We start from the raw sequence: 24,050 nt of genomic DNA, 5'->3' as shown, positions 1-24,050 counted from the left end.
AAAGGCGCTTACTCCTTGGAAGAAAGTTATGACCAACCTAGATAGCATATTCAAAAGCAGAGACATTACTTTGCCAACAAAGGTTCGTCTAGTCAAGGCTATGGTTTTTCCTGTGGTCATGTATGGATGTGAAAGTTGGACTGTGAAGAAAGCTGAGCACCAAAGTATTGATGCTTTTGAACTGTGGTGTTGGAGAAGACTCTTGAGAGTCCCTTGGACTGCAAGGAAATCCAACCAGTCCATTCTGAAGGAGATCAGCCCTGGGATTTCTTTGGAAGGAATGATGCTAAAGCTGAAACTCCAGTACTTTGGCCACCTCATGTCATTGGAAAAGACTCTGATGCTGGGAGGGATTGGGGGCAGGAGGAGAAGGGGACGACAGAGGATGAGATGGCTGGATGGCATCACTGACTCGATGGATGTGAGTCTGAGTGAACTCTGGGAGTTGGTGATGGACAGGGAGGCCTGGCGTGCCTTGACTCATGGGGTCGCAAAGAGTCGGACACGACTGAGAGACTAGACTGAACTGAACTGAACTGAATCTGTAGAGGAATTTATGACCTGGGGCAATGTTGAAAATAACAGGGGGATAAGCCAGCAACTATGTGTGATCAGGGAGAGAAGGAGGCAGCCTTACCCAAACCAGCGTCATCTCAGGGTGACTGTGTACACACCCCAGACTGAACCTCCCTCAGAAGCAACATCAGAGGCACAAACTAGTGGGGGGTGGGGAGGACGAACAGACTTCACTAAACAAGAAAATAACAACATACTTGCAAGGGGACGGCAGTACCCAGAGGTACTACAATATATTGTCTAAAACATCCATTTTCTAACCGAAAAATTACAAAGTACGCAAACAGGAAAGCATGATTTATATACTGGGGAAAAGCAGGCAACAACAACTGCCCAAGAGAGTAACCCAATATCAAATTTATCCAAAAAAGGGTTTAAAGCCATTATAAACATTTGAAGTGAAGGAACTTAAAAAAAAAAGGGAGTAGACTCAAATTCCTACAAACAGAAATGAAAGAGGGGCCACTGCTACTGATATTATCAAAATAAAAAGGAATGTAAGGGAATATGGCACACAATTGTGAATCAACACATCAGAAAATGAAATGGACATATTCCTAGAAAGACACAAACTACTGAAATTGTCTCAAGAAGAAATAGTCAATCCGAGGTAGGACTGTATTGCTATAAACTTCCCTGTAAGAACTGCTTTTGCTGCATCCCATGGGTTTTGAGTTGAAATAGTCAATCTGAATAGACCTATTATAACAAGTGAAGAGATTAAATTATTGATCAAAAACCATCCACAGAGAAAAGTCCAGGTCCAGATGCCTTCACCACTGAATTCCACTACACATTCAGTAAAGAATTAATATCAATAATTCACGAACTATTCCATAAATAGAAAAGGTGAAACACTTGCCAACTCATTTTATGAAGTCAGTATTACCCTGATCAAATAAAAACCACCCACCCCAATATCAACAAAAGTAAACGTGACTTTACAAACCGATTTGAGATTGCTATTTTCATCTTTCAATTTCACAACATGCTTGATTTTCTGCTTTAGATTCTGATGACCCAATAATTTGGCATATGAATCTCTTAGATTATTTAGTTGTTCCTGAGCCGCACCATGTTCATTCAACAAAGCCTGTTTCTCTGCTTCAAATGCATCCAGTTGTAGCTGAAAAAGATTTTTTTGTGAAGTTAAGACTTAAAACTATTAAATCCTACTTAACTCGTATTAACTGCAAGGAAAATAAAATGAAAGAAAGTAAAAAGGCAAGACAGGACTTCCCTGGTGGTCCAGTGGCTAAGACTGCAGAAGACTGCAGGCTCCCAATGCAGGGGAGCCAGGTTTGATCCCTGGTTGGGGAACTAGATCCCACATGCTGCAATTAAGACCCGGTGCAGCCAAATAAGTAAATAAATATTTAAACAAGAAACTCAACAACCACAACAACAAAAAAGGCAAAAAACAAAAATATATTATATTGACTTACTCTTAGGGCTCTCCATAAATTGTCTTTTTTTAAAATAAAAAGTTATTTTTCATTTCAAAGATCAATGAAACAGAAAGAAAGAAACAATGAAAAGACCTGCTAGCTGGGCTAATCTGTATTACCACAACATATTATAACCAATACTGTCTTCTGACTCTAAGTACCCAGATTTGCATTTATCCTTTAAGCGTTAATTAGAGGAACATTGAGAAAGATCATAAAAAAATAAGTGTCATAAATTTACATAGATTATCAAAAGTTCATATCAGGAGAGCCTTCTAAGGTATTAACTTTTAAGAACCTCATTAAGGGGTAATATTTAAGCCTATAAAGCCTATATTAAAAATGTATGCATAATAATGTAGTAACATCTATAATAAACCTTCTGTAATAGGAAGTTAAACTGGCAGCAAAATGATCTTTCAGAAGAACCATGTCACTGCCATGACTGTGAAATGGAACAATACGAATTCTCAAATACAAATAAGTTAAGTCCTAATTAACAGACCTGAAAAGGCTTCGTCTTATTATATAATTCTTCATAGAGGAGACGCCACTTATTCATTTCCTCAGTTAATTCTGCTATTGAGTTTTCTTTTCCAGCTTTTCTGTAAGGGAAAATTAAATTAAAAACCACAGTATACTAGAAAAAATAACTTGAGACGCATGGCATTTTAGTTTTCAACCTAGATTACCTTGCTTCTTCCTCTTCCAGTTGTTTCTTAAAGTCTTCGCTTTGTTGCTTGAGTTGGTTCTGCAAATCAGATATTCTTTTAAGAGAAGAAACTGTAATTTCTTTCATTTCTGCTTCTTTAAGTGCTGATTTGGTCTGCAGATCTAGAAGCATCCTTGGGTTTGAGAGAGAAGAGTCCATTAAGAAAGTTATAGCCATTTAAATTACCTTTTTTAAAAAAAGAATCTCAAAGAACTGTTAAGAATTATACTTTTTAAACTGTGTAAATTCATAATTCACCATTGAAGATCACCCAAAGCAAGCCATGGGACTACAGTTTTCTGCATCACTTAGTAGCTGGCTTGCAGCAACATCCAATTGTCCTAATGGTTCTAAGACCACAGGTGTGGGTAGGTTTTATTTCTCCTACATACCTTGCATATTCTTGATTTGAGTTCTCAGCGGCCAATACTTGATCTCGGACATCCTCTGCACTTTGCTCAGCCTTGGCCAGTTTTTCCTTAAGTGATTCGTTCTGCACCTTAAGATCTTTTAGCTCACTTGCTGTTGAGGCTTTATAGCTTATTTTTTAAAAAACAAGGTTAAAGGATTTTTCTAACATATGCATGACAAATCTATAGCTGATTGGTTTATATTTTATACACTTTTAGGTAAAACAAACAAAACCTTATGTATTTTCACATTTGCACAGGTAAGAATTCAATGTTTTGAAATCAAGTTAATACTAAACATGAACTTATATGACATACGCAGTTCCTTTAAAGAAAAGAGTCAAGTGCCTAGTATGGGCGGAATCTATGAACAAAGATAAAAAGAAATCAACTACCAAACATGGAAATTACCTCAAAACAAAAACCCCACACAATCCCTCTACCTACTGTCATACTTTATTATCTTGCGGGTGATAGAAAAAAATGCCTCTTCAGGTTGTTGCAAAATAAAAGGAAAAATAACTACATAATTAACTTTGTTCTAAGTGTTTTAAAGGCAAACTATAGAACATGTTAGCTGATAAAACTGGAGAACCTACATTTTGCTTCATGATTCAGAAAAGGCTTTTCTGAGGAATTTACAATTAAGTTGAGGTGTGAAAGTGAAGAAGAACTAAAAAGCCTCTTGATGAAAGTGAAAGTGGAGAGTGAAAAAGTTGACTTAAAGCTCAACATTCAGAGAACGAAGATCATGGCATCCGGTCCCATCACTTCATGGGAAATAGATGGGGAAACAGTGTCAGACTTTATTTTTCTGGGCTCCAAAATCACTGCAGATGGTGACTGCAGCCATGAAATTAAAAGACGCTTACTCCTTGGAAGGAAAGTTATGACCAACCTAGATAGCATATTCAAAAGCAGAGACATTACTTTGCCAACAAAGGTTTGTCTAGTCAAGGCTATGGTTTTTCCTGTGGGCACGTATGGATGTGAGAGTTGGACTGTGAAGAAGGCTGAGCGCCAAAGAATTGATGCCTTTGAACTGTGGTGTTGGAGAAGACCCTTGAGAGTCCCTTGGACTGCAAGGAAATCCAACCAGTCCATTCTGAAGGAGATCAGCCCTGGGATTTCTTTGGAAGGAATGATGCTAAAGCTGAAACTCCAGTACTCTGGCCACCTCACAGTTGACTCATTGGAAAAGACTCTGATGCTGGGAGGGATTGGGGGCAGGAGGAGAAGGGGACAACAGAGGATGAGATGGCTGGATGGCATCACTGACTCGATGGACATGAGTCTGAGTGAACTCCGGGAGTTGGTGATGGACAGGGAGGCCTGGTGTGCCTCGATTCATGGGGTCGAAAAGAGTCGGACACGACTGAGCGACTGAACTGAACTGAACTGAGGTGTGATGGATAAGAAGGATTTAGCGAGCCAATTGGGGAAAGTATTTCAGAGGGCAAAGATGTGTATGTGCTTGGAGGCAGGTAGAACACAGTCCACTAAGAGCTGGGACTGGGGCTTGCCTGGTGGCTCAGTGGTAAAGAATCTGCCTGTCAAGCCAGAGACATGGGTTCAATCCCCAGTCTGAGGAACACCCCACATGCTGTGGAGCAACTAAGCCTGTGCGCCACAACTACTGAGCCTGTGTTGTTAACTATTGAACTCAAGTGCCCTAGAGCCCACGCTCCTCAACAAGAAAAGCCACCTCATTGATAAGCCCGCGCACCAGAGTTAGAGAGCAGCCCCCACTCACTGCAACTAGAGAAAAGCCCGCAGACCAATGAAGACCTAGCATAGCCAAATACAAATAAATAAAATATTAAGCATAAAAAAAAAAGAGCTGTGACAAGAGTCTAACGAACAAGAGAGACCAAAAAAAAAAAAAAGAACAAGAGAGGCAGGAGCAGAAGCAAGAGGCATGAGTCCTTACTGGTGGGGCACAGTGGGCTTACCTGAATGATAAAGAACATACTTCAAAGGTCTCTTAAGTAAGTGTGTAAATTATTCCAGAGATATGCAGAGAACTGACTGGGGAGGGCCAGGAATGCTGAACTGGAGGATTAACCAGAGGATGATTATTTTTCAGCCCAGATGAGTGCTAAGGGAGGATTGGACCAAGGAATTGGCAAAAGAAAAATGTGAGATCTCTTTTGGAGGCAGAATGGAAAAACTCAAGAAAGAGATTGAATGTTGGGAGAAAGGGAGAGAAGATGATTATGATGACTCAAGACTTACGGAAGGAGAAACTCAGAAGATGGAGATGTCACCGACTGTGATCAACAAGAATGAGAGACGAGAGGGACAAAGGGAGACAAAGATGATCTAGAGTTGTTTTGGTGGGGTTAATACCAGACAACAGTGAGAGATCTACTTGAAGTCAAGTAGGCAGCTGAATATATGAGTAGGGGATGAAGGGAGAGGTCTGGTCTGAAGAAATAAATTTTAATGCTACTCGCATACTAATGGTGACTGACATCACAGAATGCCTCTAAAGGCACTAGTTTTCAAAGTATCAAGAAGGAAAATTTCTTTCCAGAGTTGTGAACAGCACTAAAAATTATATATGTATACAGATATATATAGTTGTTGTTCAGTTGCTCAGTAGTGTCCAACTGTTTGTGACCCCATGGACTGTAGCACACCAGGCTTCCCTGTCCTTCACCATTTCCAGGAGCTTGCTCAAACTCATGTCCATTGAATCAGAGATGCCATCCAATCATCTTGTCCTCTGTTGTCCCCTTCTCCTACCCTCAATCGTTCCCACATCACAGTCTCTTCTAATGAGTTGGCTCTTCATATCAGGCGGCTAAAGTATTGGCGCTTCAGCTTCAGCATCAGTTCTTCCAAAGAATATTCAAGGTTGGTTTCCTTCAGGATTTACTGGATCTTCTTGCAGTCTAAGAGACTCTCAAGAGTCTTTTCCAACACCACAGTTCAAAAGCATCAATTCTTCAGTGCTCAGCCTTCTTTATGATCCAACTCACATATTCATACATGACTACTGGAAAACCACAGCTTTGACTACACAGATCTTTTTTGGCAAAGTAATGTTTCTGCTTTTTAATATGCTGTCTAGGTTTGTCATATGTATATTAATTATATGTATGCTGACATATAAAAATTAAAATATATAGGGACTTCCTCAGTAGGCCAGTGGTTAAGACTCTGTGCTTCCACTGTAGGGGGATTGAGTTTGATCCCTGGTTGGGGAACTAAAATTCCTCATGTCACACAGCATGGCCAAAAATTCAAAAAACAAAACAAAATATATATATATACACACACACATACATGTACATATACACACACACACACACACACACACACACACATACATATATATACGCTATGTATGTCAAAATATATCAGATGCAGGAACACATCAGAGAGATTAGAAGGTACTAGTTAATGAATGGGTATTAGGCAGTTGATTATCCATATGGAAAAAGAAATATGAATTTTATCCCTTTATCACTACACATACAGAAATCAGTTCTAGGTGGAAAAATGAAAAGTGCAATTTTGAAACTTAGAAAAAAAAAGGTGAATATCTTTAAGTTCTTAGGATAGAAAGAAGTTTTTGTATGTAAAAGTGTTCACATAAAACTCTATAAGTTTAACAACACTAAAATCAAGAATTGCCATTCATCACAGGAAACCATAAAGAAAATGAAAAGACAAGCCACACTCTGTAAGATATCTACCTCCCATACTGCTGATAAAAACCCTACAAATCAACCAAGAAAAGATAATGCTCTAGAGAAATGAATAAAAGTCATATATAAGCTTTTTACAGAAAAGGAAAAATGAATTATCCACAAGAAGAGGTCCTTTTACATTTAGTATACTGGCAAAATTTATGAAGTCTAACAAGCTTCAGAGAGGAGGTAGATCAATGGGAACTCATACATCACTAGTGGGAGTGTAGATTTTCACCTCCCCTTTGTAAAATGATTTGGAATTAAATTTTGAAGTTGAACACTCACTTAAATGTGACTTTAGAGTAATTCTTACAGGTATGTAAGAGGAGATCACAGGAATATTCACAGTACTGTTAATAAAATGAAAGAAATGGCAAACAACCCAAAAGCCCAAAGCCAGAATGGATAAATAGTGGTAGACTGATAAGATCAAATATTCTATAACAGAGGATGAGATGGCTGGATGGCATCATCGACTCAATGGACATGAGTTTGAGCAAACTCCAGGAGATAGTGAAGGACAGGGAAGGCTGGTGTGCTGCAGTCCATGAGGTTGCAGAGAGTTGGACATGACTAAGTCCAACTTAGTCATGTTGGACTAAGCTCCAACTACAGTCGCAGGCAATACTGTGATTCAACACTAAAATCATACATAATGCAGAGTGAAAAGGCAAGTCCCAGGATATGGCATATACTACTAGGACATTTTTGGTGAAGTTCTGGAAAAAGCAAAATTAGGTATTATTCATATGGACATACATTATACAATTATACACAGGAAAAAAGCAAGGAAGTAACTGATGTAGATTTTGAGATGGTGTTACCTGCTGAGGGGAGGAATGAAGATGAGACAGTGGAGGATTCATATAGGTCGCAAGCTGTTGAAACTCTTGGTTTATAGGTTGTCTTCTATGAGCTCATGCATGTTAAATTTACCTTTATGATTTAGGATTTCTGTACACATTGTATCTTTTTATTGAATATACTAAAATAGATAAAAGAAGAGCCCTCCATCCAAAATTATATAAAGTAAATACAGTAAGTAAAAATGTTAACATTAATACACTCAGTGTGAGACTGTGTGATGTACTAGTGTTTGTTGTATTATCCTTTGTAATTTGTAGTGCCCTCCAAAATAAACTTTCTTTAAAAAAGGGAAAATAAGTAGACTGGATAGGAAGTAGATACATTATAATATCTATCAAGAAGATGGGCTATGAGATTATATTATAAACTATAAATATAAACTAGTATATATGTGAAGTTGCTCAGTCATGTCCGACTCTTTGCGACCCTGTGGACTGTACGTAGCCCACCAGGCTCCTCCATCCATGGGGTTCTCCAGGCAAGAATACTGGAGTGGATTGCCATTTCCTTCTCCAGGGGATCTTCCCGACCCAGGGATCGAACCCAGGTCTCCCGCGTTGCAGGCAGACACTTTAACCTCTGAGCCACCAGGGAAGCCATATATATGGGATGAATAAACAACTAAGTCCTACTATATAGTATAGGCAACTATATTCAATATCTTGACATAAACCATAATGGAAAGGAATAGTTAAAGGAATCTATCTATATATACAGTAGAAATTAACACACTGTAAATCAATTATACTTCAATAAAATCAATTAAAGAAAAAAAGATGGGCTATAAACATGAGGAGGATTTGGGGGTAAGAACAGTATTGGGAATGAAAGGTGCAGAAAGAAGTGGGGGGTGAAGGGAGATTTAAAAAGTTGTGTTTTAAAGACGAAGGCACATTAACATGTTCTAATACTGACTGGAAAAATTCTAGAAGAAAGGTTGAAAATTAAGAGATAAGGGATGAATGATGGAAAGAGGTCACTAAAGGTTAAGGAATGAGATACCTCATCTGTAATAGGTGGGAAGAAGATAGGGTGAAAGATGCAGGTACATTTATAGGTTCCATGAAGAGGAAATAAAAGCGTTTGGATTCTTCGTGAGGAAAATGATGACATCAGGAGAGTCAGACAGATGTGTATGAAATCTGAAGTGGGTACCGGGAGAGGGAAATTACTATATATTCTAAGACTACAGGTAACATGAAATGCCCATTTATGATTGGGCATTGTGGAATTTAAAGTAATAACAATTGTTTTATTCATATAGTTTTGCTGACAGATGTCCCTAGGTGAACACCCCTTGCCTGCTCACGTATGTTTGAGAGCAGCCTCCCCATAAAAATACCTTTCAAATTGAGCAGTAACATCTTCCAGGTTCTGCACTGTACTGTTATGTTTTTCTTGCAAAAGCAGGGTGGCCTGAGTATAAGCAGCATTACTTTCCTCCAGTTCAGCTTCTTTCCTAAGAAAAAGGAATGGTTAAAAGATAAGATGCTAACTGCATCTTAATTTAATATACCATTTAATATACCGTTAGCTTAAGAAAGAGACTAGGATGTACCTTCGACACTGTGAATCATATACCCCACATTGGACAGCTTAGATCTACATTCATGATCTATATCTGCTAGCATGTTTATTTACATGCAGCTTCATCTTATCTTTCCCATTCTTATTTTACTTTTGTTTTTATCCTAATTTACTTACTTTTATTTTCATACCATATGTACTTATGTAGGTAGTTTAAACACTTTTGGGGAAGAAATGAGATTAAAAAGACTCTAAGACAGAATCTTGGCAGCATCCAAGACTGAAGAATGTGAAGGATTATAAGTTAAGAAGCTCTTGGGTTGAATAAAATTTAATTCTCTGAATTAGGATATTTAGGGAACACTAGGTAGAGTTAAGGTAACTTCGTTTCTTAAAACGAAGGTCTTTTGAAAAAATAATTACAAGACTATGTAGATTTATTGTGACTATACCAATAACCCACAAAATAAATTACTAATTATTTAAAGATTCAACAACTTATTGAGGAGGCTATTTTGCCTAGACAGAATGGCTTTTAAGTCATCTTTATAACTATAGACTACAAATCTATACAGATTTCAAATATATGAATATTACATATTTCTACAATGGTGACAAACTTTATTTGACAGGCATATGAGCTTATAAGAGGTATTTTAAAGAACACATAGAACTAAAACTATAAGCAGCATTATTCGCTTAAAGGCTAATTTGGGCACTGAAACAGGATACACAATTATTCAAATTCATTCTGGAATGAGCATAGGATTTTAAAAATACACCCCACAGCTAAAAGCAATTAACTATTACTAAAGGATTTAAAATAAAAATACTTTTTCCTGCTCCCTAGAGGAATCTTGTCAACTTTTTTCTCTGAATCCTGAAATTTCCACACTGGAAAGGATCTTACAAATAATGTCATAAAACTCCTTTATTTTGTATCTAATGAAACAGAAAACAAAAGAAATTAAGACAGTCTTGCTCAGAATCACACATTTAACTAACAGATCTAGTAATAAAATCTTTATCTCCTGACCTTTGAACTGAGTTCTTTGAGTTAGAATAAATGATTATCTCATTTTTCTTTCTGAAATTGACATCATCCACTCAAGTTTCTTAATGTACCTGTTCCCTGAGGCTGGCTGCAGGATGAAACAATCCCCCTAATTACACTTTGGTACAGTTCCCCAAAATGCAGGCATATATAAAAAAATTTGGTGTTTTTTAAAATCACTAACCACTAAAAGAAAATAGAAAAGGGATTAATAAAAAAGCACCTAATAAGAGATAGATACATAGTTGTGATATAAGTGATGATTTTGTAAGGTTATGTCTAGTTACCTTTCTAGAAAATGTTTACTGCTGAGATCCCAAGAATTCAAGTATTTGTTTACAATTTGAACTCAAGAATCAACTTGAATACTGTAAATAAATGTGGAGGGCATATAATGTGAAAACAATATGAAATTAAACAAAAAAAAAGGCACTGGATCTCAGGCTTTCTACTTTTAATGATACATTTTTTTTAATTTCAGGATTTCCTCCAGTTCTGGTTGTTTCTTCCCCATTTTGGTTTTTGATTGCTATTTCTGAAGTGTTTGTGGCTCCCTCTTTGAACTTTAAATAAGAAAAGGGCATGGCTTCTGACTTGGGCTGTCACATACCTTTCTATCTGTACTTCCCGCACATGTACTTTACCTCTCTGTGTCTCTTTCTTATTTGTGGACTTCCCTGGTGGTCCAGTGGTTAAGAATCTGCCTGCTAATGTAGGAGACCATGGGTTCAGTCCCTGGTCTGGGAAGATTTCACATGCTGCAGGGCAACAACTGAGCCTACACTCTGGAGTCTGCATGGCAACTGCGGAGCCCATGTGTTGTAACTACTGAAGCCTGGGTGCCCTAGAGCCCATGAAAGTAGCCCCTGCTCACAACCAGAGAAAGCCTGCATGCAGCAATGAAGACCCAGCACAGTCAAAAGTAAATAAAATTAAAAAAAAAAAAATTTCCTTATTTGTAAAATAATTCCAACCTCACCACTCACGATTGGTATGGGAATCCCAAGAGAATGTACTAGAAAATAACTTTTAATTATAAACATGAAGTCCTATTAATACAAACCCTTTCAGCTTTTCTTTGAGGCGTTTTAGTTCTGCAGCTCTAGATTCTGCTTCCTCTTCCAGTTGCTTAAGCAGGTTTTCAGCTTGTTCCTCCTTTTGCTGTAATTTATCCAGCTCATCCAAGGCCTGCTTTAATTCTCCCTCAAAGAGAGTTCTCTCTTTAATCATTTCTTCTTGAAAAGAACAGAGCTTCTGCTGAAGACCAGAAGATAATTCCTGCATATAGATAGAAAGCCAGCAAAATCATCTGAAAGGTTTTGACAATTTAATAAATAATTAAATTTAATAATCTGTGAGATTTTACTAAGGACAAGACAGAAGTACAACTAATGAAGTATGGACACTAAACTCAAGAGCCTCTGAGAAACTTGAGAGATTCATATTCATTCTGTCATGGATTATATCCTACCCTCTGTTAAGATTGGGGTAAATGTTATTTCAGTTTTTTTCCTATGCAACACACACTTCTTAGACAACAAAAATTATATTCTACAACTGGCTTTTATCATATATTTTTCTCATATGATACTATATAAAGAGTATTATGATTCCAATGTTATATAGAAATATTTTAAAGTTATATAAGTAAATAAGAATAAGTAAATACAAGTAAATCACCATTGCAAAAAAAATTCTAACATTACAAAAAAAGGAAAAATTGCCTTTGACTACTCCCCATTCCAATCAAGATAACCTCTACATTTTATATTATAAGCCTTATGGTCTTTTTTTATATATGTACATTATTTTAAAACATAAATTAAATACATTGTGTATAAAAAGGTCATTTAAAATATCATAAAAATAGTTGTTGAGGTCTTTTCAAGTCAGTATATACAGATCTACCTAATTCCTTTGTCACTAAAGATTGCCAACAATATAATATTTCACATTAGTTCACATGAGTACTTGCTTGCTTGACTAGTTCTCACCAATATATCATATTACCAAATGTTTTAATTTGTGCCAATCTTGGAAGTGGAAAAAAACACCAAAAGATTTCTTTGATTATTATGACAAGTACAGCATCTTCTCATTTTACAAGCTATCTGAATTTCTACTGCTAAGAATTTTCTATTTCCATCCTATGCCCACTAAAAAAACTTTTTTGTTTAATTAAAAAAATTTTTTTGGCAGCACTGAGAGCCATGCAAGATCTTCATTCCCTGACCAGGGATCAAACCTGTGACCCCTGTAGTGGAAGCTCAGAGTCTTAACCACTGGATCACCAGAATTATTATTATGATTTTTTAATGAACTTCCTGTGTTTCTCATTGATATGTAAAATGTTCATGTAATCTGGATTTCAAAAAGTTACATTTTGTTTTTTGTCTAATTAGACACTCTTTTACCACAGAACTGTAAATGCCTACATAGTAATCTAACACAAGAATGTGCTGAAAAACAAATTAAAACAATTTCCCTATATTGTTTCAACTGTTGCTTAAATTTTTCAAATCATGAATGACTGTGGTGACATCAGTTAAATATGCAGCAAAGACATGATTACTTCCTCAGGATAAGAATCTAAAAGTAGAATTGTTGGATCAAAGGATATATACAATTTAAAGGTTTTCTGATACACAGGGAAATGTATGACATAAGAGAAGCACTAGGCTTTTTTAATATTGTAAACTACCTTCTCTTGTTGCAGAAGTGAATCCATTTGCAATACTTTTTGTTGTAGCTCTTCATGTTCTTGTTTTTCAAGAAGAGACCTCTCTTTTAAGCTTTGTATCTCAGAATTTAGATTTTCGTCCTGTTCTCTATTCCTATTGATGAGGTCTTCTAGAAAAGGAAAAATATTAACAATGGTGTAGTTAGATACTAATATTACCTTTGAAAAACCCAGCTTCCCAGGGTGGTTCAGAGCATAAAGAATCTGCCCACAATGCGGGAGACCCAGGTTCGATCCCTGGGTTGGGAAGGTCCCCTGAAGAAGGGAATGGCAATCCACTCCAATATTCTTGCTTGGAGAATTCCATGGACAGACGACCCTGGTGAGCTATAGTCCATGGGGTCACAAAGAGTCAGACACGACTGAGTGACTAACACACACACACACACACACACACAGAGGTCAAGTACTTCCAAAGAGGAAAAAAAAATTCTGAAGTTCCTGTCATTATTACATATAAAACAGTATATACGTTATATAATAAAATCCTCAAACCTAGCTCTATGTATCTACCAATTTTAAATGGCTACCCAATGAGGAGGTCAAATGTATATATTTCAACCAAGATAAGCAATATAGTCAAATAAACAGATAACAAATATCATAAAAGATAAAAATTCCCATGCATAAAACAAAATTTTCATTGTTGTTTATGTAATTATTTAAAGTTGCTATAACATATCAGTACTTTTAAAAACTATCATAGGTAGTATTTATCTAAAGAAAATAGTACTATAGACAGTAGAATACCTTTTTCTTCTTCAAGCACCTGGCACTTAGACTTCATGTCTTCTATTTGTTTAGACAATATAGTAATATTTTCCTCAAGAGACTGCTTAAGGCTTAAAACTTCATGATTCTTCTCTTTCAGATTTTCTTCTAACTGGGCAATATCTAGCTTGTATTTTTCCACTTGATCTGATGCACAACTGCATTAAAACAAATTATATTGAGCAGCACATCTATTTAAGCAGAGGCAACATTAAATGAAAAGAGATGAAAATGATGTATTCATCGCACTTCAATAAAACAAAGTCCAAAAACTACTCTTCATATTACCTTATTTCTTCAATGTATTCTAAGAGCTTTTCTGTTTCAGATTTTTCATCAATCTTTTCCTTCTCTATTGAAACACTAAAAAAAAAATGCATACATTAATATACACAATAATCATACTTACTCTGTACCAGAGTAAGCATCTCTGGTACAGGGTAAGCCTCATTCTGGTACAGAGTAAGCTTACTCTACAGAGATGCTTACTCTGTGCCAGATACTGTTCTCTCAGGCAGGCTGACTCTAGGTTCTAAACTCCTAACCATTAGTTTGTGTGACCGCTCACGTTGACAATTTATGCAAGTAGGAGGCTCAAGTTTATTGTTTATTTTTTAAGTGAGAAAGCTTTCCAAATATATTCTGACAAAAGGATTATGATGATGAGAGTCTGTATACAGTTATAGATCTGTAACACTCTGAGTATATTAGAAACCACCTTTCCTGTAGCTTTCTTAGAATCCCCACCCACCACACATACAAAATAGAATTTTGTGTGCTTCAAAGCCTTTCTTCCAGGCTGCCTTTTATTCGGTTACTTATTGACAAAGGGGCAAGGGGCTTTAGTAGATGTCTTACGAAAGGACATATATGAATGGTCAATAAGCACATAAAAAAGATGTCTGACATTAACAGCAACAAATTGAAAACATAGATGATATACTATTTTACATCCACTAGAAAGGCTGAAATCAGACAGGCTGACAAGTATCAGTGCATATACGACTGTCAAGTCAATTCAGTCGTGTCTGACTCTTTGCAACCCTATGGACTATAGCCCACCAGGCTCCTCTGTCCATGGGATTCTCCAGATAAGAATACTGGAGTGGGTTGCCATGCCTGCCTCCAGGACAAATATTGGTGAGGATATGGAATGAATGGAACCATCATGCATTGTGAAGTGGGAGTGTAAAATTGTATAAACTCTTTGAGCTTTTAAAAAAGCATTACATGGGACTTCCCTGGTGATCCAGTGGCTAAGACTCCATGCTCCCAATAAAGAAGGCCCAGGTTCAATCCCTGGCCCAGGTTAGATCCCACATGTCACAACTAAAGATCCTGCATGCTGCAACTAAGACATGGCACAGCCAAATAAATAAATAAACAACAAAACAAACAACATAGAAAACATATGTACATACTATGACCTTGAAATTCCACTCCTAGATACTTACTCAGAGAAACAAAAACCTTTGTCTACAAAAAGGTAAATATAGTAGTCTTATTGACAATAGTCAAAAATTGGAAACCCAAGTACTGATCAATAGGAGAGTAATGAACAAATGGAGGTATATTCGTATAGTGGAATACTACTCAGAAATGAAAGAAACATGTAATACACACAATATGGATGAATCTTGACTCTGCACTTTCAATACAAAGTGCATGGGTTTGAGACCTGGTCAGGGAACTAAGAGCCTGCAAGATGTGCAGCATGTCCAGGAAAAAAAAAAAAAGCCACATATATACATATGTGCATGCATGTGATGATAAATATCCCCAAAAAGGTCAAATTAACTTACAATGATGGAAGTCAGAAAGTGGTTGCAGGGGTGGGGGGTAACTGTGGGGAGGAACAGGGAGCAGGAAGGAGCACGAGGGGACTTTCTGAGGGAATGACAGTGTTCTCTATCTTGTTTGGGTGGTGGTTACATAGGAGTACACAATTGTCAAGTCACTAAAATGAATACTTACGATCTCTGCATGTTACTATATGCAAATTACAGTTGAGTAATTAAAAGAAGTCTAGGATTGTAAATTAATCATAGCTTCCTGTATCAATGCTTCTCAGTTTCAGTCTCATTACAACCTCCATAAGATTATGTGCCTTTCCTCAACACTGATACAGAAGATGTACAAACATAATACATTCATATTTCTTTTCAGCATAAAATGCTGGGGAACGATTAGGGTTCAGCTGTTACTTAGGAAGAGAAATAGGGCAAGTAGAGGCAGGCAGTGAGATGAGTATGGAGTAATAACCAGCCAAGAAAGCCAAGTACAAAACTGGTTACACAACGTAACCTCTTTTCTTTTAGTCACTCACAGTTTCCCCTCAAGTTGTACTATTTTCTCCTGAGACTCCACGAGGTTCTTCTGGGTGAGCTGCAGCTTCACCTCCATGCCTTCTTGTTTAGCCATCATGCTCTACACAACAGAAATACCTGTTTTAGGAAACGAGAACTTGTTCAGATCCCCAGTTCCAGAAAACTTACCTAAGGTATCACTCACCCGCATCTTGGTTTCTCTTTTGTTTCTCAGTTTCATCAACTCAAGGCTTAGAATTCTCAAATTCTTCTGGTTATTATCTTCAGAAAACTGAGTAGAGCAAACACATAAAAAATTGAGAAATATTTTCTACTAAAGTTGTGTAAAAATCACTTAAGTATTGAGTATTCTATCTATTATAGAGACTACTATTTGCTTACAACATACTTTAGTAGAGAAAAGTATCCTTAACCCACACCAGGATTACTGGCTTTATACTACTTCTATTCTTGTCCCTCCTTTTCCTTCATGTGACTTTCTGGTCTACTTTTGAAATCAGCTTCAGTGATTATTTATCTGTATATGCTGGGAAGTCTACTGTGTGGCTCTAAAACAAGATTTTTGCAGAGTTTTGTCTGTAAAAATTGGTTAATTCAAGTGTGTTTGCTTAACAAACTGCATTTGCATTTTTCATCTACTTCGAAATATGCAGACTACAGGGTCCATCACAGGCCTAATAAATGATAATCTCCCTAAGTGAGGCTCAGGAATCTGTCTTGCCTGTGCTTAATTCTTATGCATCCTTACTCCCTTTGTAAGCAAAGAGCCCAGCATGTTATAGGCCCTGAATAATAGATTCTTATTAAGCTGAACGGTGATTTACAGCTTCCTTCCACTTCTATAAAAAGGAGGATGACCATGTTAAGTCCTTTAAGATCTATTAGTTTATTGATAAACACAATTTATCTACTGAGCATATTTAGTCCACACATTTATTCATTTTCTACTGTATTCCCAAAGAGATTTAAGACAGAGGACTGCTATCATGCTATTATTTATTGCAGAGAAAGATCTTTAAAGATACTTCTAGATGTAAATTCTAAAACATTATTAGTGGTCTTACTAATTGGGAGTGACTTTGAAAGAGGGTGAGAAAATGTCAGATGTTAAAACAAAAAGTAAATGATTGTTTATATTCTCTTATGTGCCAGGCACCATAATAAACAGGATGCAATAATAATTCCTATTGGGAGTGGCTTAATATTTAATATACATTTATTGACGTTAAATGACTAAATTAGGCCTAAAATTCCCAAACAGCTCTATGAGGAAAAAAAAAAAATAATTGCTTTTTATTCAATTGTAAAGATTATGAGGTTCAAATACCTTAGATTTTAGGAGCTCATTAGTCCTGGTTAATTCAATAAGCTGTTTTTCCAGTGAAGCATTACTTGCAGAGAGAGATGTTTTTTCCCTGACGGCAGCGTTTAGCTTTGCTTCCATCTTCTCCACCTCAGCTTCCAGATCCTGGATCCGCCTGTCCTGAGCTCCACGCTCCTGCACAAGAATGCGGATCTGGACAGGAACAAGGAGATGAAATGAATAACTCCCGTATTACTGCCAATACAGTTACTAGATGCTGTCCTGTGCTGTTCTTAGTCCCTCAGCTGTGTACAACTCTTTGTGACCCCATGGACAGTAGCCCGCCAGGCTCCTCTGTCCATGGGGATTCTCCAAGCAAGAATACTACAGGGAGTTTCCATGCTCTCCTCCAGTACTAGGTACTAATGATAATCAAAACATTAAAGTTCTAGAAAAACCTCTGATTGTGATATGATGTTCTTCAATAGTCTTAGCTGTTTGAGCAATCATATTTAATTTATGACACATCTTGAAAATCTGTAAGCATTTTAAGAACAGAGAATTCAAACTGCCATAAACTTCTAGGTGTAATTATACTGTTTATTTACTTTTAAGGCATTGCTACCTATAAAAGTTCTTCTTTTCTCTAGTTCTAATTATAGGAATTCAAATTACAGCTTAAAATGCTAAACACCTTTATTTCTGGGAAAACAGAACAGGGCTTATGGGTAGGGTGTGGTAGGCATTAGCAAGCCATCATACTGATGCAACTAATGGGTAAAAACCAAAACGAAAATAAAAAACACATATTTGTCAACAGGAAATGTGGAAGCCAGAAGATAATGAAATGTTTAAAATGTATGGGAAAATCTGCCAATATAAAATTCTATTCCCAATGAAAATAGCCTTTAAATATGAAGGTGATATACAGACATTTTTCAGAGGGAAAAAACAAAAAAGAGCTGAGAATATCTGTCAACAGTAGAACTGCACAACAAGAAATATTAAAGGAAATTCTTTAGGCTGAAGGAAATGATCTAAGGACTGACAGACTGACAATAAAGGTAACAGAAAAGGTTTACCATGTAAACATTAGATAAATGAAAGCTGGCATGGCTAAGTTAATATTACACAAAGCAGACTTAAGGCAAACATTATTACTAGTAACAAAGAAATTTTATGGTCAAAAGGTTATTTTAAGAGAAGATATAATCTTAAATTTTCATGCACAACAGTAATATTGTAACAAATATACAAAGTCAAAACTGACAGAATTAAAAAGAAATTAATCCACAGAGCTGAAAGTCTAAAAATACCTTTCTGAGAACTAATAAACACACAAAAATATCAGTACAAATAATAGATTTGAAGAAAACTATTAAATGACTTGAACTAATTGATGTATATAGACCACTATAACCAACAAGTACATTTACATTCTTTTCTAGTGCATATAAAACATTTACCACAATACACTTTATGGCTTCCCTGATAGCTCAGTTGGGAAAGAATCAGCCTGCAATTGCAGGAGACCCCAGTTTTGATTCCTGGGTCAGGAAGATCCGATGGAGAAGGGATAGGCTACCCACTCTAGTATTCCTGGGCTTCCCCTGTGGCTCAGCTAGTAAAGAATCTGCCCGCAATGTGGGAGACCTGGGTTTGACCCCTGGGTTGGGAAAATCCCCTGGAGAAAGGTAAAGCTACCCACTCCAGTATTCTTGCCTAGAGAATTTCATGGACTGTAAAGTCCATGGGGTCGCAAAGAGTCACTTTCACTTCACTTCAAAATAGACTTTATGCTCGGTATAAAAGTATCAGGAAAGCACAGCTATATTAAGTCACATAAAAAGCATTCTCTAGGGGCGGGGAATAAAAAAAAAAAAGCATTCTCTACTCTTACTGGCTTTGTATTCAAACTTATCTCAGTATTCTAAGCCAATAATACTTAACTAAAAATATATCAAGCACCACTTACATATATGACTGTGAACTAGATGCTAGGAACTGAACGAGATTTAAGATTCCCAACTGTAAGAGTCTTTATTCTTACATTATTGGTTTACAATCAATGTCCATAGCATAGTACTATAAAGCAGAAAAAAGAACATTTAAGACTATCTACATCACACTTTTTTCAGTTAAAGAAGTATAAAGAAGGGTTTGTAAACTCAAATGCCTACATGACCAAGTAGACAATATAAAAGAGCCAGGTGAGGACTGACAGCAAATGCAACATCTAAAGAAGGCAACCCAGGTAGATGCAACCTATTATTACTTTTAGAATGGATAAGCAACAATGTCCTATTGTATAGCACAGGGAACTGTATGATCTCCTGGGATAAACCACAATGGAAAAGAATATTAAAAAAAAGTTAAAAAAAAAAAGAATGTTTTTGTGTAAAATGTGTAGAACTAAGTCACTTTGCTGTACTGCAGAGATTTGTACAACATTAAGTCAATTATACGTCAATTAAAAAATATAATTAAAAAAAAAAAAGAAGGCAACCTTGCACAAGCCTAGTAGATTCCCCTGGAGGGGAAGACAGAAATTGTCCTGTGAGATCTTTTTATTCTGCAACAGTAGTCAGAAATCTGAGTTTGTTTTCCATGAAATTTTGCTTTTAAATTAAATATTGATATTTAATTCAAATTACCCAAACAAACAACAAATACTTGGGGGGGTTAAATAATATATAGCAGCATTTGTAAAAAATTTTTATTCTAAAAGATTAAGTAACTGATACAAATGACTAGTTCTAACTCTGGAACTGCCACTCCCTTATCAGCTATCTCCAGAGACACTTAGTTATTAAATCTCTAAGTATTTACCCCTACGTCACAGGCATGTGTCCTCAATAAAATGATAGCTAATGTTATTAAAATAGATACAATAAAGGATCAGAGAAACAAGGGCAGAGATTTTCAAAGTTATCTTGACATATTCCTGGCCTAAGCCAACATTTAACTGTAATCAATGGAAAATTTTAATATGTCTACCAGAAAGAGTTGGTCAGTAGTGGAAATGTAGAAAAAAGACTGCCAGAAAAGCAAAGCTGGCAGTGACCTGCCTGGCCCTGCTTACAGAAGTAAACAGGTTTTTTATAAATAGCTAGTGTGAAGCTGCTGTACAGCAGAGAGTTCAGCTCAGGGCTCTGTGATGACCTAGAGAGGTGGGATGGGAGGGAACCTCAGGAGAGAAGGGACACGTGTATACACATAGCTGATTCACTCTGTTGTACAGAGGAAACACAACATTGTAAAGCAATTGTACTCATCCATATACATACACACACATATACATATATGTTAAAAAAAAAAGTAAGCAGGTTTTTTAGGTTAGTTTTGCTCAAAAAGATTTATTCACGGTAGAAACGCACTGTTCAGTGTCGTAGCCCCTCTCCACAAGTGCCTATTGAGCAGGTGAAGTGCGACTAGTGGAACTGAATTCTTAATCTTATTTAAATAGTCACGTGTGGTGAATGGCTACCGTATCGGACAGTACACACGCAGTTGGTCATTTTATCCTTGAGAAAGGATATACTTTAGTGCAGAGATGCATTAAGTTAGCACTCCACTGCAATTCAACTAACCTGCTAGGATTTCATGCTTACCAAGCAATTCTCTAGGTAGTTACTATCTTAACACAGAGATTAGCATGTAGGAATAGTGTATGCTATGAGGAAAGGTAAACATTTGATCCACATACAAACTAAAATACTGAGCTTTACTTATCAGTTTTTCATGACATAGATGATCTTATATCCCTCCCTTAGTATGCTAACTGTATACTACATTGACAATCAAGGTCTACAATATGGTATCAAAGCCAACGATTGGTTACCCTGTGGGTACCAGTCTGGATGGTACATATGTTTCATTATCTGACTCCTCAAACAGCAACAGAATCCTTGTCTATGTTTTTCAGTAACTTAAACGTATTGCTCACCTCTTTTTCCAACATCTTCAAATCTTTATCATTCTTCTGAGATTCCTTCTATTTAAAAATCAAAGAACAGTGACAATCAGCTTTAAGTGCCACAAATATCATAGCCAATTTTGATTTTTAGTAGTCAGGAAAGATTAAGGGTTCTAAAAGATTAATTTCTATTTTAAACATTTCATTAAATCTAGTAAATATTTTGTAGGTGATTTATCTAGCCAATGAAGGAGAAGTTTCTTCAAATCTTAAAATATTTCAGGTTTGAATGTTTTTAGCCCAATAGATTAGACTTTTGCTAACAAGTTCAGTGAAAATAACAGGTCTTCTTTTCTAGTGTTAAATAATACATTTTGAGTATTTTATTATACTGTCTCAGAAGAAAAAAAAGACTTTTAAAAAGAGATATCAACTTAAACCTAGATCCACAAAACAAAAAATAAAACAAATGCAAAGACATGAAGAAAAACTGAAATAGTACAAACTGATTCTAATCTACTCATTGCCTTTATTCTCAGTAAGATGTGTTTTTTACGTATCTTTTTATATTCACCAGTCTTTGTGAGATAATGGCCAAAAACAGAATATCTATCTTTTCCATCTACAGATGAAAGAAGTCATAAACATCTTGAACAAAATGCATTTTATATATTTCTAACATGGTGGTTGGCCTGTCACATGTTTAATCTCCCACCTGATGGCATTTTCTAGGAAGGTCAAGAAAATGAAATAGGCCTTCCTTGAAGGCCTATTATGTAGGAGTTTAACACAAACTTGTATGTAATTTAGTTTTGGTTTGGGAATTCTGCAATTAATTTAAAATTTCAGAACTGTTTATCCAAGAAATTCAAGTCAAGAAATTTACATCAATTTCTAAAAAAGGATGCTTATATCAGTGCTGTCCATAAAGATATAATGTAAGCCATGCACATATTTTCAAATTTTCTGATAGCCATATTTAAAAGAAAAAGTTTTAATAACACATTTCACTTTACCCAAAATATCAAGAGTATATTTCAACATGTCATTAGTATAAAATTATTAGCAAGATATTTTATACTTTTGGTACTAAGTCTTCAAAATTTGTTGTATATTTTATACTTATATTATTGTTTAGGGGCTAATAGTGTCCTTATGTAGTCTTTTGCGATTCCATGAACTGTAGCCTGCTAGGCTCCTCTGTCCATGGGATTTCCCAGGAAAGAATACTGGAGTGGGTTGCATTTCCTTCTCCAAGGGATCTTACCGATCCAGGAATTGAACCTGTATCTCCTGCATTGGCAGGTGGATTCTTTACCACTGAGCTACTAGGAAACCCCATTTTATACTTCTAGTACATATCAATTCAAGTGCTAAATTTTCAATAGAAATATCTAACTATATTTATTTTAAAAATATTTACTTTATTTGGCTGTGCCAAGTCTTAGTTGTGGCACGCAGGGTGTTTAGTGGTGGCTAATTTTATTATTATTTAATTTTAATTAATTGTGTAGTTAGAAACTGATACTTAATTCTGTTGATATTTCTAATATCTAACTATATTTAGACTTCACAAAACACAGAGATGAAAAAGTAGATTCACATATCCAAGTTATTCCAAAAACACGTAGGAAGTACAACTGAACTGAACATCAGTTTTTAATAACACATTAATTAAAATTCAGTTCAGTCAGTTCAGTTCAGTTGCTGAGTCATGTCTGACTCTTTGTGACCCCATGAATTGCAGCACGCCAGGCCTCTCTGTCCATCACCAACTCCCAGAGTTCACTCAAACTCACGTCCATCGCGTCGGTGATGCCATCCAGCCATCTCATCCTCTGTCATCTTCTTCTCCTCCTGCCCTAATCCCTCCCAGCATCAGAGTCTTTTCCAATGAGTCAACTCTTCGCATGAGGCGGCCAAAGTACTGGAGTTTCAGCTTTAGCATCATTCCTTCCAAAGAACACCCAGGACTGATCTCCTTTAGAATGGACTGGTTGGATCTCCTTGCAGTCCAAGGGACTCTCAAGAGTCTTCTCCAACACCACAGTTCAAAAGCATCAATTCTTCGGCACTCAGCTTTCTTCACAGTCCAAGTCTCACATCCATACATGACTACTGGAAAAACCATAGCCTTCACTAGACAGACCTTTGTTGGCAAAGTAATGTCTCTGCTTTTCAATATGCTATCTAGGTTGGTCATCCTTCCAAGAAGTAAGGGTCTTTTAATTTCATGGCTGCAATCACCATCTGCAGTGATTTTGGAGCCCCCAAAAATCAAGTCTGAGACTGTTTCCACTGTTTCTCTATCTATTTCCAACGAAGTGATGGGACCAGATGTCATGATCTTAGTTTTCTGAATGTTGAGCTTTAAGCCAACTTTTTCACTCTCCTCTTTCACTTTCATCAAGAAACTCTTTAGTTCCTCTTCAGTTTCTGCCATAAGGGTGGTGTTATCTGCATATCTGAGATTGATTACTGCTATTTCTCCCGGAAATCTTGATTCCAGATTGTGCTTCTTCCAGCCCAGTGTTTCTCATGAGGTACTCTGCATAGAAGTTACATAAGCAGGGTGACAATATACAGCCTTGATGAACTCCTTTTCCTATTTGGAACCAGTCTGTTGTTCCATGTCCAGTTCTAACTGTTGCTTCCTGACCTGCATATAGATTTCTCAAGAGGCAGGTCAGGTGGTCTG

General features: G+C 36.5%; 1 protein-coding gene across 2 annotated transcripts in view; it reads right to left on the bottom strand.

The window, feature by feature from the left end:
• HMMR (hyaluronan-mediated motility receptor (RHAMM)) overlaps positions 1 to 24,050 on the bottom strand; it is a 33,691-nt gene that overhangs the window by 3,968 nt on the left and 5,673 nt on the right. For both annotated transcript variants that reach the window (XM_010863346.1, XM_010863347.1), the window contains exons 4-16: positions 21,383 to 21,430; positions 17,461 to 17,649; positions 16,318 to 16,404; positions 16,133 to 16,233; positions 14,095 to 14,169; positions 13,786 to 13,964; positions 12,997 to 13,145; positions 11,359 to 11,573; positions 9,057 to 9,173; positions 3,129 to 3,275; positions 2,717 to 2,869; positions 2,530 to 2,629; positions 1,526 to 1,702 (exon numbers count right to left, since the gene is read on the bottom strand). In XM_010863346.1, the coding sequence (XP_010861648.1) occupies positions 1,526 to 1,702; positions 2,530 to 2,629; positions 2,717 to 2,869; positions 3,129 to 3,275; positions 9,057 to 9,173; positions 11,359 to 11,573; positions 12,997 to 13,145; positions 13,786 to 13,964; positions 14,095 to 14,169; positions 16,133 to 16,233; positions 16,318 to 16,404; positions 17,461 to 17,649; positions 21,383 to 21,430 (1,737 nt within the window). The remainder of the gene's footprint in view (positions 1 to 1,525; positions 1,703 to 2,529; positions 2,630 to 2,716; positions 2,870 to 3,128; positions 3,276 to 9,056; positions 9,174 to 11,358; positions 11,574 to 12,996; positions 13,146 to 13,785; positions 13,965 to 14,094; positions 14,170 to 16,132; positions 16,234 to 16,317; positions 16,405 to 17,460; positions 17,650 to 21,382; positions 21,431 to 24,050) is intronic.

Source organism: Bison bison, unplaced genomic scaffold (assembly GCF_000754665.1).
Source record: "Bison bison bison isolate TAMUID 2011002044 unplaced genomic scaffold, Bison_UMD1.0 scf7180017864490, whole genome shotgun sequence".
Classification (NCBI taxonomy): domain Eukaryota; kingdom Metazoa; phylum Chordata; class Mammalia; order Artiodactyla; family Bovidae; genus Bison; species Bison bison.
Note: the sequence above shows the minus strand (reverse complement) of the source record. Positions and strands in the feature narration are given on the sequence as shown.